General features: G+C 46.2%; 1 protein-coding gene across 1 annotated transcript in view; it reads left to right on the forward strand.

Moving 5' to 3' along the window:
- The window catches only part of DNAJC11 (DnaJ heat shock protein family (Hsp40) member C11), a 33,189-nt gene that overhangs the window by 4,089 nt on the left and 12,879 nt on the right, over positions 1-16,221 (forward strand). Inside the window, exons 2-7 of the mRNA XM_081955739.1 lie at positions 3,427-3,556; positions 7,048-7,121; positions 14,446-14,547; positions 14,693-14,821; positions 14,962-15,084; positions 15,851-15,924. Coding sequence (XP_081811865.1) covers positions 3,427-3,556; positions 7,048-7,121; positions 14,446-14,547; positions 14,693-14,821; positions 14,962-15,084; positions 15,851-15,924 — 632 coding nt within the window. The remainder of the gene's footprint in view (positions 1-3,426; positions 3,557-7,047; positions 7,122-14,445; positions 14,548-14,692; positions 14,822-14,961; positions 15,085-15,850; positions 15,925-16,221) is intronic.

Consider the following 16,221-nt stretch of genomic DNA (forward strand, 5'->3'; position numbering starts at 1 on the left):
CTTCTCCTTCTCTCCACTCCGTTTTTCTTTCTCTCCTTCTCCTCTCCTCTCCTTTTTTCCTTCTCTCCCCCTCCTTCTCATCCTTCTCTCCTCTCCGTTTTTCTTCTCTCCTTCTCCTCTCCTCTCCTTTTTTCCTTCTCTCCCCCTCCTTCTCATCCTTCTCTCCTCTCCGTTTTTCTTCTCCTCTCCTCTTCTTTTTTCCTTCTTTCCCCCTCCTCATCCTTCTCTCTGTTTTTCTTCTCTCCTTCTCCTCTCTTTTCCTTCTCTTCCCCTCCTCCTCCTTCTCTTCTCCTCCTCGTCTCTGTTTTTTCTTCCCCTCCTTCTCCTCCTCGCCTCCTCTCCTTTTTTCCTTCTCTCCTTCTTTTACTCCTCTAACCTCTCCTTTTTCCCTTCTCTTCCCTTTCTCCTCCTCTTCCTCCTCCTCCTCCTCCTCTCTTTCCTCCTCTCCACAAACCCCACTCCCTTCCGACACTGATGATGTTTCCTAGTCAGGTTGTGAAACGTTTGCAAGGAAACAGCCAAGCTCAGAGAGCACTATGGACTCCGTAGTTTCATTTTGCAAAATTTTATTTTGAATGTCTTCACGTTTATGTGAATTTCTTCCCCTTGGAAGCAGGCACAATTTCATCTATTTTATTTTATTTTATTTTTAAAAAAAGAACCAAGTAGATTTTAAAAACAGTTGGAGGCTATGCTTCATGTCCTTTGTTAAGTTCCCCTTAATAAGTACCCAGGTTGTAATATTTGTGGTTTTATAACTTTCATAAGATGGCATTCTTTTCCCAGGCTATGCTTGAAAAGTGGGCGAGAAAACCCTTTAACTAAACTAACACTAAACAAATAAATAGGGGGAAGAAAAAGCCATTTATTTCCCAGAGGACCAAATCTGTTCAGGGCAAACATTTTGTCAAGGTGACACTTCTTTATAGTTATTAATCTTAGGCTGCATTCAGAACAGGAACAACCACAGAACTATGTTTATTAAATAGGAAAGATGGCTGGGCTGTTTCCCGTGATCCGATGATTTGCCAGGAGGGATTGAGAAAATACGAATCCCAGGTGAACGGAGCCATGGAACCTGTCAGCCTCCCTTCAAAATATAAGGCTGTTATGACAGACCGTTTAATTGAGGAACTTATAAATCAAGATTGAACCAAGCTAGAGCTTCCAGGCACGTTCAAGCTTTGAATGCTGGCTTTCGGGGCAGGCGTCTCCAGTGATGGCTTCTCGCGTCCCTGACCTATTTAATAAAAAATAAAAAAAATCCCACCACCATGATTTAATTAAAATTCGCAGCCCCATCTCCTCCGATCCTGTGTCCTTCCCTTCCGCCTCTCTTGTCCTGGTTAGTCTGATCCAAGGAGACCAGAGTTAAGCGAACCAGGATGAGATGAGATTGGGGGGTGGGGGTGGGGGAATCTGGCTCTTGCCAATAGTTCTGGCAACGACAATAAAATGATTTTACGACGACAACTGAGCTCCAGGTTTCCTTTGCCGTGAGACACCGTCGTTAAGCTCATTTTGCCCCCATTTTGCGAACTGTACATTTTGGGCTCGCGTCATGGCCGTAACACGAGGACTACCCATATCCACATAAAAGGCTCTCCTTACGACTTGAAATGCCTCGGAGAGACGTGCTCACTCATGCGATATTGAGCCGGTGACCTTAGAGATTCTCTCCCCCCCCCCCCACTCTCCAGCCAGTGATGAAAAGCCCAATTTTGCATTTTATTGAACATGATATTCGCGGGGAGGGGGGGGGGTTGAAAAAAAATTGAACGGCTCATTTCTATGACTTAATCAATAGCACATTAAGCCATTTATCACCGGTTTGATTAAAGTCCTGGCCCAAGCCCACTCCTTCTACTCCTGCCTCATGCGCGTTAATTCTCTCAAGTATAAAAGAGAGAGTCAGTGAGATGCATTTTCAGAAGCTGGCAGGTTTTGTCCACTTTGCTTGGACATGAGCTAAGAATTTATATATATATATATTCTACTTATATTTAAAAACAGTGTGGTTTTCTGTATGCTTTAAGAACAGAGGCTGAGGTCTTCAATTTGTGAAGGCCAGGAGATGATGCCAAGATCAATCCATTAAGATTAGAGCTGGAAGGGACCTTGGAGGTCTTCTAGTCCAACCCCCTGCTCAAGCAGGAGACCCTAGGCCATTTCAATGAATGAATGAATTAATCAGAATAGAGTTGGAAGGGACCTCAGAGGTCTTCTAGTCCAACCCCCTGCTCAAGCAAGAAACTCTAGACCATTATTTATCTGTCTGTCTGTCTATCTACCTATCCATCTATCCATTCACGCACGCACCCACCCATCTATCTATCTACATTCATCTATCATCTGTCTATGTATCTATCTATCTATGTATCTATCTATCTATCTATCTATCTATCTATCTATCTATCTATCTATCTATCTATTAAAAGAGAGGTGGAAGGGACCTTGGGGGTCTTCAAGTCCAACCCCCTGCTCAGGCAGGAGATACTATATCAATCAATCAATCAGAACAGAGCTGGAAGGGACCTTGGAGGTCTTCTAGTCCAACCCCCTGCTCAGGCAGGAAACTCTAGACCATTATTTATCTGTCTGTCTCTCTATCTACCTATTCATCTATCCATCCACGCACGCACCCACCCATCTATCTATCTACATTCATCTATCATCTATCTATCTATCTATCTATCTATCTATCTATCTATCTATCTATCTATCTATCTATCTATCTATCTATCTATTAAAAGAGAGGTGGAAGGGACCTTGGGGGTCTTCAAGTCCAACCCCCTGCTCAGGCAGGAGATACTATATCAATCAATCAATCAGAACAGAGCTGGAAGGGACCTTGGAGGTCTTCTAGTCCAACCCCCTGCTCAGGCAGGAAACCCTAGACCAATCTCTTCTTGAAAACCTCCAGAGTTGGAGCATTCACAACTTCTGGTGGCAAGCCGTTCCACTGGCTTAACGTGTTCTAGCAAAATTTTTAGCTTCCTATTCCTGCAGCCTGACCTTAATCTTCCAAGTTAAAAGCTAGACAATTCCCCCCCACCCCCCCTGGTTTAAATAAAGTCTTCAGATGCCAAACCTTAGAGATATCCCTGTATTTGCATGGTGGTTTAATGGTGGCTTCCCCATACAGGACGTTCTTGACTTAACAACCATTCGCTTGAGGTTCAAAAATGACCGTTTTTCACACTCACAACCGTCGTAGCATCCCCTGTGGTCCCCCTGATCGAAATTCAGACGCTCGGCCCACCAACTCGAATTTACGACGGTTGCAACGTCCCGGGTGGGTCACGTGATCCTCTGTTGCGACCTTCAAAAAGCTCGGCTTTCCTTATCCAGCAGATTTCAGGAGCCTCGATTGCTGGCTTAATGGGGATTTCTGGTCTTTTTTTTTTTCTCCCTGCTCCCTTCCAGGCCTCTCAAGAGGAGTTAAAAGCCGCCTACCGCCGACTGTGTATGTTGTACCATCCCGACAAGCACAGAGACCCCGAACTCAAGATCCAGGCGGAGCAGCTCTTCAACCTCCTCCATCAGGCTTATGAAGGTGAGAGGCGAAGGTCTCCCTTCTATATTCTGAGCTGGGTTGGTTTTCTTGCAGACGTTTCGTGACCCAAAGTACTGTATTTTTCGGAGTATAAGACACACCCTTTTCCCTAAAAGAGCGTGGAAATGTTGGTGTGTCTTATACAGCAACTACAGCCATTTTTGGCCCCCTGAAGCCCAAAATGGAAGCGTTTTTCCCTTCCTCCAGCCCCCAGGAGCACTCTGCAGGCTTCAGCAGGGCTAGGGGAAGAGGAAAATGCCCCCATGTATGTGAAAAACGGGGGCATTTTCCCCTTCCCCCAGCCCTGCTGAAGCCTGCAGAGTGCTCCTGGGGGCCGGGGAGGACAAAAACGTTTTTTTCTTACTTACCTCTTCGAAATCTTGGTGCGTCTTACACACCAGTGCGTCTTACAGTCCGAAAAATACGGTGGCTAACGTCATGGGTGCTGGAAGGGAGCGGGGTTTGCAGAGAGGAGGAGGAGGAGGAGGAGGAGGAGGAGGAGGAATACTGTGGGGTCCTTGGTACTCTCTGAGCTTGGTGGGTTTCTTGCAGACGTTTCATGACCCAACTAGGGAACATCATCAGGGCTGCCTACCGCTGACTGTATGTTCTGTGGGGCATTGATGATGTTACTTATTTGAGCCATGAAACCTCTACAAGAACATCACTAAGATCAGAGAGCACTAAGGATACAACACTCCTCCTCCTCCTCCTACCCCCTTCCAGCATTAATGATGTTACCTAGTTTGGTGATGAAAAGTCTGCAAGAAAACCATCTCAGAGAGCATTAAGGAGCCCACAATCTTCCTCCTCCTTTTCCTCCAACTCTCAAATCCCACCCCCTTCCAGCACTGGTGATGTTACCTAGCAGGGTCGTGAAACATCTGCAAGAGATAAGCCAGCTCAGAGAGCACAAAGGGTTCTCGTCCTCCTCCTTTCCAGCATTAATGATGTTACCTAGTTTGGTAATGTAACGTCTGCCGAAAACAACCAAGTTCAGAGACCATGTAGACCCACAATAATCCTCCTCCTCCTCCTCCCTCCCTTTAAAGCCAACCGTTCTTACGTTAAGCGTTGCTACCTATATGTAAGATGCCGGAACGGTGCTCTCCGTGAAGAACCCCCCCCCCCCCTGAGTTTCTCAGCTACCCACGTGAGGCTCTCTCATTTGCCTTTCCCATAAGAGCTTCACCCGCTCGCACTTCTGGTCTGGCCCATCAGCAGACGGCGGGCGTTCTCCGCAAGGGCTTAACCACAGAGCTCCTTCCCAGTTAATGCGTCTGCTCTTTCCCTCGGACAGACGCGAGGAGGGACTGGGGGTGAGGTCTCCAAGGTTACCCAGGCTGGGGGAAAAACTTGGCAAAGGGCTCGTTTTTCTCCCTCCTCTCCCAATTCCCAACGGCATTTCCTTCCCTCTACAGAGAGAGAGGACAGAGGCAGAGAGAAAGAAGAGAGAGAGGAGAGACAGAGAGGGAAAAAGAGGAGAGAGAGACAGAGAGAGGTGAGAGAAAGAAAGAGACAGAGAGTGGGCGAGAGGGAGAGAAAGAAGAGAGAGAGAAAGAGAGGAGAGAGAGAGTGGGGGAGGAGAGAAAGAGAGAAGAGACAGAGAGAGGTGAGAAGGAGAGAGAGAGAGAGAGAGAGAAAGAAAGAAAGAAAGAAAGAAAGAAAGAAAGAAAGAAAGAAAGAAAGAAACCGAGAGGGAGAAAGAGAGAGAGACCGAGAGTGGGGCGAGAGGGAGAGAAAAAAGAGAGAGAAAGAGAGGGGGGATGAGAGAAAGACAGGAAGAGAAAGAAAGAGAGGAGAGAGAGAGAGAGAGGTGAGAAGGAGAGAGAGAGAGAGGGAGGGAGGAAGAGAAAGAAGAGAGAGATATTTTTTTAAAAAAGAAAAGACTTTGCCAATCCTCTAAGAAAAGCTTTTAAGTCTTTCAGAGGGAAGCTTGCCAATGAAACAGAACCCAAGAGGGGAGAGGGAGGGGGGGGATTGAACAGCCTGTGCAAAACATAATGGATTCAGACGGTTTGCGATGATGTGAGAGAGGCAGGGTTTTTATTTCTTATTTTTATTTTTCTTTCAGCCGTGCAAAAGCCATTCCGGCCATGCTTTCCATGAAAAGCTGGCGCTTCCCTGATCCCGGTTGGGTCGAAGGAATCCTCGGCGCCTCTCAATGATTGATAGCTTGCAGCAATTTGGGGGGAGATCCGGGGCGAGCGGCAGAGAGGGAAGGAGAAGCCACCAAAGCTGAAGGAGCTGGCCCAATTTGGCTCCCCCCCCCCCCTCCAGCCCTCCCTCCAGCAAAGCTGCAAGGCCAGCAGTTTTGGGGGCCCAGAGGGAAATAGTAAATAAATGATTTCTTATTAAATCCCAGAGATTAGCCGGAGAAATTTGGCTCTGGAGTTTTTTGGAAGGGCCAACATTTCTGCACTCTGATTCCTCTGGACGTGAGCAGAATGATAGGCTGCAGTCTCCCTCTCTCTCTCTCTTTCTCTCCCTCCCTCCCTCCTTCCCTCCCTCTCTCTCTCTCACACATACCAATGATGGGTGAGGGGGACTTCAACTCCCAGAATTCTCCAGGCATCCTCTCCCGCCCTCCATTTCTTCCTCCCCTCTTCCCTCCCTCTGTATTCTTCCTTTCTTTTTTCTTTTTCCTTCCTTCCTCCCTCCTACTCACCCTTCCACCCTATTCTTTCTTTCTTTTTTCTCCCTCCTTCCCTCCCTCCATTTCTTCCTCCCCTCTTCCCTCCATTATCTTCCTTCACCTGCCTCCCTCCCTTCCTCCATATATATTCTTTCTTTCTTTTTCCTTCCTTCCTCCTTCTCTCTCCTCCCTTCCCTCCTTACTTTCACCATCTTTTTTTCTTTTTCCTTCTTTCCTCCCTCCCTCCCTCTTCTTTCTTTTTCTTCCTTCCTTCCTCCCTCTTCTTTCTTTCTTTTTTCCTCCCTCCCTCCCTCCTTTCCAATGTATATCCTCACTGTGTCCCACTTACTCTCTTGCAATCCCTTCCTCTGCATTCTCTCCTCTCTGGAGAACGGGGTGGGCGAGAAAAAGCAGGCATGGTTGGCTGAGGAACTCTGGGAGTCGAAGTCCACTCATCTTCAAATTGCCAAGGTTCTACAACATCCTTAATCGTAGTTTTGGGGCACATGGGAGCCCCACAGGAGCTGGAGAGGAGTGACGTCTCTGCCCCTTAAAACCTTCCCTTCCCCAGTGCCCCAGTTTGAAATTCAGTTTTTGGAAAGGTGCTGGGATTTAAGGTTAGGCGGAATTTATTTTAAGAAATAGGCTTAAAAATATCTTTCCAGAGATCGACAGTCCTATCACCGTGTGTGAATTGGGTGGCCTGCTTCCCCCCCCCCCCTCTTCCCCTCTTCTAAAAACAATGGCGAAAAGGCGCAGGAAATGTGTTTGCATGGGCCGGGTGAGGAGGCCTGGCTGTGAACTTGGCCTCCAAAGTGGCAGCTCCGCGTAATCATGTCTCGATTTTAATTTCCAGTGCTCAGTGATCCCCAGACCCGAGCCATCTATGACATTTATGGAAAGCGAGGCCTTGAGATGGAAGGATGGGAGGTAAGTAGAAGAGGGAGGGAGGGAGGGAGGGAGGGAGAGATGCTACCATCCACCATCCTCTGGTCACCATCTTGGCTTTGGGTTGGTTGTCTGTTTGGGGCGGGGAAGGAGAAACGGCCGAGTCTAACAGAGTAACAGAGTTGGAAGGGACCTTGGAGGTCTTCTAGTCCAACCCCCCTAATCAAGCAGGAGACTCTATAGACCATTTCAGACAAGTGGCTGTCACGTCTCTTCTTTAAAAACCTCCAGTGATGGAGTACCCATAGAATTCCTGGTGGCAAGCTGTTCCTCTGGCTAATTGTTCTCACTGTCAGGAAGTTTCTCCTTAGTTCCAGGTTCCTTCTCTCCATTAACAGAGTTACCCATTAACATTAGTTTCCCTGCATTAACAGAGTAAGAGAATAACACAGTTGGAAGGGACCTTGGAGGTCTTCTAGTCCACCCCCTACTCAAGCAGGAGATCTAAGACTATTTCAGATAAATGGCTGTCCAGTCTCTTCTTAAAAGCCTCCAGTGATGGAGTAGCCACGACTTCTGGTGGCAAGCTGTTCCACTGGTTAATTGTCCTCACTGGATTTCCTCACAAGAAATTTCTTCTTAATTCCAGGTTGCTTCTCTCCTGGATTAGTTTCCATCCATTGCTTCTTGTCCTGCGTTCAGGTGCCTTGGAGAACAGGTTGACCCCCTCTTCTTTGGGGCAGCCCCTTAAATATTGGAAGACTGCTGGCATGTTCTTTCATTAACAGAATAACAGAGTTGGGGATCTTGGAGGGGAAGGGACCTTGGAGGTCTTCTAGCCCAACCCCCTACTTAGGCTCTATACACCGTTTCAGACAAATGGCTATCCAGCATCTTCTTAAAGACTTCCAGTGTTGGGGCATTCACAACTTCTGGAGGCAACTTCTGTTCCACTGATTAATTGTTCTCACTGTCAGGAAATTTCTCCTCAGTTCTAAGTTGCTTCTCTCCTTGATTAGTTTCCACCCATTGCTTCTTGTTCTGCCCTCAGGTCCTTTGTAGAATAGCTTGACTCCCTCTTCTTTGTGGCAACCCCTGAGATATCAGAACACTGCTATCATGTCTCCCCTAGTCCTTCTTTCTCTTAAGCTAAACATCCCCAGTTCCTGCAACCGTTCTTCATATGTTTTAGCCTCTAGTCTTCTAGTCCTCTTTGTTGCTCTTCTCTGTGCTTCTTACAACGTCTTGACTCTGGAAAGCTCCACTTTTTAAGCGGAGGTTCTGCCCTTCTGTGCAGCTAAAAATACCAGCGATGGGACGGTCGCTCTGGCTGGTCTTGCACCTGGTTGACAGACAGCGAAAAATCTGTCAAGTGGAGGATGTGTCAGTAACTACAGAAAAATTGGGCCAGGAGGGCATTAAAAAAAAAAGATTATTTTTTTTAAGAAACGGAAGAAATGCACTCATTATAAACACTGCAAAAATGATCAGCTGGTCTGTTGACCCGTAATCTGCTTGCTGTTTAATTATTATTTTTCCTTAAAATAAGGAATTGAAGGGATCTCTTGAAAAGAGTGGGGGGAGAAATTTCCATGATGGCTTTTTTTAACGTGTAACACCCGGTAATCCTCGACGTACGACCACATTCGGCCCCCAAAATTCCCACCGCTAAGTGAGACAGTTGCTAAGTGAGCGTTGCCCCATTTTACGTCCTTCCCTGGCACCGTAGTTAAGTGAATCCCTGCATTTGTTAAGTGAGTCACACGGTCGTTAAACGAATCAGTCTTCCCCCTTGACTTTGCTTGTCAGACGGTCGCAAAAGGGGATCAAGTGACCGTCGTAAATTTGAGTCGGGTGCCAAGCGTCCTAATTTTGACTAGGTGACGACGGAGAAGATGCAAAGGTCGTAAGTGTGAAACGCGGTCGTAAGTCTTTTTTCCCAGGGCTGTTTCAACTTTGAACGGTCACTAAGCAAACGGTTGTAAGTCCAAGACTACCTGATGATAGAGGCATATGGAAATGTCTTAACTGAAGTCTGGACGCGTTTAATATTTGCCGATATTCTGCGACAGGGAATGGCCTAATTGAGAAACTCAATATTTACCCAACAATATTTTGAGTTCCTTTTCTTTCTTTCTCCCCCTCACCCCCCCCCCACCTCTCTTAGGTGATTTATCTTGCAGTAATAAAATAGTGGAGATATTGGCATTTAGCTCAAGAGATTTTTAGAAAGACCTTTAAAGGGTTTTTAAAGGTCTTTCTGTTAAAAATAACTCCGTGTGTATTTCGCTTTTTATGGCCAAGTGATCGACGCATCTGTGACGGGAAAAATTGGCAGGGCAGGGGGAGGGGGTGGGGGGGAGACTCAAAGGGGCAAATTTTGTTCCTATCCCGGAAACATAGAATACATGGAGGCCTCGACTTATGACCACAATTGTGTCCAAAATTTATGTTGCTAAGTGAGACCGTTGGTCATTTTTTACCCCCCGTTTTACGACCTCTCTGTTTTGACCTGGGCTTCCCCAAAAAGCAGGAGGCAGAGTCCTGGTCCCGACAAAACCCCTTTGATTAAACAAATGTGAATTCCTCCCATTCCCATTCAGCCAAGGCCTGGCACGCCGTCTTTCAAAGGAATATTTAGGACCACGGAGCTTATCTAGGCTTGGAAAGCTGCCATGTAGATATTTCCCAAATGAGGCGCTGTGAAAGGAAAGATTCTGGGCACAGAGTCTCTGAGATTCACGGACAGATCTTCACACTCCTGAAACGAATCTAATGACTGAACAAATGAATTGTCTCCTGCAAACTCCCCTCCCCTTTTGCCCCTCTTTGATTTCCTCTGGGAGGGGCTGTTCATCGTCCACCTGTGGCCTTACTCCCAAGTCGACCCTGATTTCTCAGCTGTTCTTTTCTTCTGGCGGCTCTGCGCATGCGCACACTGGGAACAGGCTCCAGCTGTTCCTCTGCCTCACTGATGTCTGACTCTGAAGGCAGCTGATAACTGTCATATGGCCCTGGCCCCCTCTCTGCCTCCGACACAACCCTCTGCTCGAGTCTCCTGCTCGAGCAGAGGGTTGGGCTAGATGACCTCTAGGTTCCCTTCCGACACTCTGCCATTCGAGCAGTCTGATGCTAGGAAAACCTAACTCCCACCGGGGTTTGCTGAAAAAGAGAAACCAAAGCTTTGATTTTTGAAGGACATTCAGGGTCCCTTGGGACCGTCCGAGCGTCTTTGCTCAGACTTCATTCCTGTCTTAACCGATATAGTGATGGATTGGATGGGTGGAGCATTAAAAAAAACAAGCCATAATTAGTTATGGCTGTGGTGTCGGACCCTTCCAATGGAAAGAAAGAAAGAAGAAAAAACCAGAGAGAATTCTATAATTTGAAGCACTGCCCTCCGAGGTCTAATCATGGCTGTGAATTTATGAAAAATAAACAGAAGGAGGAGCTGATTTTAAAACATAAAATAGAATCGAATAAAATAATGCACCGCCGTAGGAAATGCCCATCAAAGTGCTGATGGAAAGAGAGGGAGGAGAGAGAGAAAGAGGAGAGAGAGAGAGACGAGAGAGAGAGAGAGACTTAAAAAAAGAGAGTGCGGATGGTTTAAAGAGCAGGAAATTCGGATGCCGCAGAGTGTCAAGATGTTTGCGAAGAGCAACGGCGCTCGGGAAACAGCGGTGACATTTTTTAAAAAAACAGTATCTGTGCCATCTCTCTTTTTTCAATTGATCTTCTTTTTGGCCAAAAGTGGAAATTGAAATCGTGCTGTTTTTGTGAGTTGAGGGATGAGATGGGAAGGAAGAAAAAATAATAATCAAAGAGTCTGTTGAAAGAGTAGACACGACTTAAGACCACAATTGAGCTTCATATTTCCAATTAGAATAGAATAGAATGGAATGGAATAGGAAAAGAATAATAATATAGACTAGACTAGACTTAGAATACAGTAGAATAGAATACAATAATAATATAGAATAGATAAATGTAGAATAGTATGCATAATGGAATAGAATAATATAGAATATGGAATAGAATAGAATAATGAATAATTTAGAATGGAATAGAATAGAAATAGAATAGGATAACAATATAGACTAGAACAGAATAATATAGAATAGATAAATGTAGGATTATAGAATATATACAATAAAATAGACTAATATAGAACGCAGAATGGAATAGAATAGACTAATATAGAATATGGAATAGAATAATGAATAATTTATAATAGAATAGAATAAAATATAGAATAGAATAGAATGCAGAGTAGAATAGAATAGATGAATGTAGAATAATATAGAATATATAGAATAATATAGAATATATAGAATAAAATAGAATAATATAGAATAGAATAATGAATTTATAATAAATAGACAACAGAATAGAAACTTTACTGTCACTTTAAACAGAGACTAATCAGCATACATTAAAAAGAAATGTCATTGTCTATGGCTCTCCAAGGGTCTCCTTCTCCGATGTACATTACGTACATAAACACGACAAAATAAATAATACAAAATTACGCACATGCCCACCTATATACCATGCAACATGGAGTCTATTTCGGCTGTCTAGAGGTCGGAGCTGGGGAGGAAAGACAGCTGGGAAGGGGGATTTTAGTTGGGCTGGCTTTTCTCCCACCCCAGCCTTATTTTCTTTCCCCTTCCCCTGGCGAAATAAGGCCGACTTCCTTCTGCTCAGCTGCAGAACAAATCTCTCTCACCCCCTGACCCATCCATTTTCCCAAGGAAAGCGCCCTCAATGAGATTACCCTGGGGGCCAGGTGTTTTTAACCTCGGGGTCAGTCCCTGCAGATGTGCCCGGACTCTCTAAAGGGTGCTTTTTTTTTTTGTGGCCACACAAATTTCATATCCAAGTCCTGGGAGCGATTATTTTCCTTTCCTTTCCATCTGCCCCCAAAGGAGACCCGGAGAAAAAGTCATTTACTATAAATTCATTCCTTGCTCTGCTGCAGGTTTTTCGCCATCAATGTCACCTTTCTTGGTCCATCGGATAATTTAATCCCCTGGGTTTAAGAGCTTGAGCCGGGGGACGTGGGGGTGGGGGTGGGATTTCTTCCCCAAATCTCTGCTGAAGGACGGTGTCCTGACCGAGGCTTCCCAAGAGCCTGAAGTCAACTCCTGGTCCCGACAAAAAACGCTTTTGTTAATTTCCTGTGAATTCTGCTCCTTCACCTCCAGCAAAGTCTTTCAAGGGAAGATTTACGGTCACAGACCTTCTCTGGCTTGGAGAGCTGCCAGGCCGATCTCTGCAGAACTTGGCCAGGAGCCTCGGAGAGTCACAAACCAATAAAGGCGAACTAATGGTCTCCTGCAAACTCCACTCCCCTTTCGCTCCTCTTTTATTTCCTCTGGGAGGGGCCATTCATCGTCCCCCTGTGGCCTTACTCCCAAGTCGACCCCTGTTCTTTAGCTCTTCCCTTCGTCTGGCAGCTCTGCGCATGCGCACACTGGGAACAGGCTCCAGCTGTTCTTCTGCCCCATTGATATCTGACTCCGAAGGCAGCTGATAACTGTCAAGACGGCCCTGGCCCCATCTCTGCCTCCGACACAGAGCCCTCATCAGAGCCTTCCCCAGACTCCAGGACTGGGCCAGGTTCCTCCCCAACCTCCTCACTGTCCGAATCTTCCGCCAGCTCTGCAGGCCGCTGGCGGGCCAAAACATACGGCCTCTTCTTGATAAAACCTAGAAGCTTCCCTTGATTTGGGGAAAACGTGTTTGGTTTAGGTAGTCCTCGACTTACGACTGCAATCGAGCCCAACGGTGCCGCTCCTAAGCGAGATGGTTTTTAAAAGGGGCTTTTGGCCCACTTTGTGCCCTTTCTTGCCACCGTTGTTAAGCGAATCGCTGCCCTTGTTAAGTGAGTTGGGAAATGAATCTGGTTTCCCCAGATGGCCTCCTTTGCTTGTCAGAAGGTCACAAAATGGGGGCCTCGTCACCCCGGGATGCTGCAACCGTCATAAATACAAGTCAGTGGCCAAGAGTCCGAATTTTGATCAGGTGAACCCGGAGATGCTGTCACCGTTATTAATGCAAGGAGTCCAGGACACTGTGGCCGTCATAAACACGAGTCAGTGGCCACGCGCCTGAATTTTGATCACGTGACTGGGGGGATGCTGCAGTGGTCATAAGTGTGGAAAATGGTCCTAAGTCCCTTTTTTTTCAGTGGTGTTCTAATTTCAAACGGTCACTAAATGAACTGTTGTAAGTCGAGGACTACCTATAACGGTCGAGCGGGAGGGAGATGCAGGTCGGATGGTCTTCTGAATGGAAACCCGGGTTCAGCCTTTCCACTTTGCTAACGAATGACTCCCTTAAAAAAGGAATTTCTGTTAGATTGTGCAGAGATGAATAGGTGGACAGTGAAAATTAAGGATAAAGAGGAATCGGTGGACTTCAAGACATGGGGAAGATTTTATGATTGGCTAGACAAAGCAAGCTAGAAAAGAAAGTAAGAAGATACAGAACCCCGATAAAGCCCTATTAAATGGGAAGGGGAGGGGGGAGAAGGGGAAAACAGAAAAGAAATATTAAATATATAAGTCTATATTCAAGAGCGAGATATAAAGGGGGGGGACATAACTAGAGTAGACTAGCGAAGGGAAAGGAATAAGGAATGATACTAAATTATATTTGGGCTGACGGAAATACCATCCCAACGAAACGTAATCTGAGATTTGAAATATACACCAACAATAATCGAAAAAGAAAGGGAGAGAGGAGGAGAGAAAGAAAGGAAGACGGGGGAAAGAAGAAAGAGGGAAGGAGAGGAGGATGGAAAGAAGAGGAAGAGAAGGAGAGAGGGTAGGAAGAGGAAGAGGAAGCAGTAGGAGAAAGGGAAGGGAAGAAGGAAGGGGAAGGAGAGGAGGAAGGAGGAAAGTAGAGAAGGGAGGGAGGGAGAAAAGAAAGGGAGAGAGGAGGGGAGAAAGAAAGGAAGACGGAGGAAAGAAGAAAGAGGGAAGGAGAGGAGGATGGAAGGGAGAGGAAGAGAAGGAGAGAGGGTAGGAAGGGGAAGAGGAAGAGCAGGAGTAGGAGAAAGGGAAGGGAAGAAGGAAGGGGAAGGAGAGGAGAAAGGAAGGAAGGAAGTAGAGAAGGGAGGGAGGGAGAAAAGAAAGGGAAAATAAGTTGGTGTTACAAAAGAAGGAAGGGATGGGAAATAAAGCAACCCAAACTGTACATTATAACCTATTAAATGGAATAATAAATGTATAAGAATGACAAAGGTAAAGAAGAACAACAATTAGGTGAATGCATGCTTAAAATGGTATGTAAGAGAATAAAAAAATAAAAACATTCTTGGGGGGGGAAAAAATAATAATTTCTGTCCCGGTTTTAGGTGGTCGAAAGGAGGAGGAGCCCGGCCGAAATCCGGGAGGAGTTTGAACAATTGCAGCGCGAGAGGGAGGAGAGGCGGCTTCAGCAGCGGACAAACCCCAAAGTAAGACTCTGAAGTCGTCGGAATCCTCCGAGAAGTCGCGTCTGTCCACTGTTGGGCTCGATGGTGGTGAGAGGTCTGCCTGCGATTCGGGCGCGAAAGGCTCGCAAGCGTCCGTTAACCGCAAGGATCTGTCCCAATTCCGCAGGGCACGATTAGCGTCGGAGTGGACGCGACCGACCTGTTTGACCGCTACGACGAGGAGTTCGAAGATGTGTCAGGCAGCCCTTTCCCCCACATCGAAATCAACCGGATGCACATATCACAGTCCATCGAGGTAAGTCCATCGTGTGTGTGTGTGTGTGTGTGTGTGTGTATCTTGTTTTCCCAGTTGTGTCCCCCAGAGGGTGCCTCACACTCTTAAAGCACCTCTTCTGACTCCTCTCTAACTTGGCTCACTTGCTCGATCTTGCACAGGCCCCGCTCACGACCACGGACACCGCCATCCTCTCGGGAAACCTCTCAACGCAGAATGGCAACGGCGGCGGCTCCGTCAGCCTGGGTCTCCGACGGGTGACCTCAGCCAAAGGATGGGGAGAGGTAAAAGGGAGAGCGGGGGGGGGGAGGAGCAGGTTTTGAGGCTGATTGGATTTGCTTCAAAAGTGGAGGAAATTGGGTTGGACCATGGGGTCCTTGGTGGTCTCAGAGCTTGGGAGTTTCCTTGCAGACGTCTCATGACCCAACTAGGTAACCTCATCAGTTCTGGAACCGGGTGTGGTTTGCAAAAGGAGGAGGAGAAGGGGAGGAGGGAGAAGGAAGGAGAAAGAGTGGAGAAAGAAGGAGAAGAAGAAGGACAAAGAGTAGATTAGAACAGAACAGAACATAGAACATAAGACAGGACAGTATAGAATAAAGAACAGAACAGAATATAGAATACAAATCAGAATAGAATATAGAATACAGGACAGAACAGAAAAGAATATAGAATACAAAACAGAACAGAATATAGAATAAAGAACAGAACAGAATATAGAATACAAATCAGAATAGAATATAGAATACAGGACAGAACAGAAAAGAATATAGAATACAAAACAGAACAGAATATAGAATACAGAACAGAACAGAATATAGAATAAAAAACAGAACAGAATATAGAATACAAATCAGAATAGAATATGGAATGCAGGGCAGAACAGAATAACAAATAAAGAACAGAACAGAATATAGAATACAGATCAGAATAGAAGACAGACAATAGAAGACAGACTATAGAAGACAGACTATAGAAGACAGACTATAGAAGAAAACGGCCATAAGACGAGGACTGCCTGGAACTCCTCTTTCTTCCCTTCTGTTTCCACAGCTAGAATTCGGAGCCGGAGACCTTCAGGGTCCCGTTTTTGGCCTGAAGATGTTTCGCAATCTCACGCAACGATGGTAAGATTTGTGCGAAGGAACCACAAAATACTCCCCAGAAAAGGTTTTGTGCGACTTTCCTCCCCTTTTTGCGACCGTCCCAGCAGGTGGAGTCAAGGGGGGGAAGCCGGATTCCCTTCGCAACCATTGCAACTAACTTAACTGCGGGGATTCACTTAACAACCGAGGCCAGGAAGGCCGTGAAATGGGGCAAAGCTCACTTGACAACTTAGCGACAGAAATGTCGGGCTCCATTTCTGGTCGTAAGTCGAAGACTAGGCGTGGTGGATATTTTTAGGGCTTAGTTCTCACCTGTTC

Source organism: Natrix helvetica, assembly GCF_964273705.1.
Source record: "Natrix helvetica genome assembly, chromosome: 5".
Classification (NCBI taxonomy): domain Eukaryota; kingdom Metazoa; phylum Chordata; class Lepidosauria; order Squamata; family Natricidae; genus Natrix; species Natrix helvetica.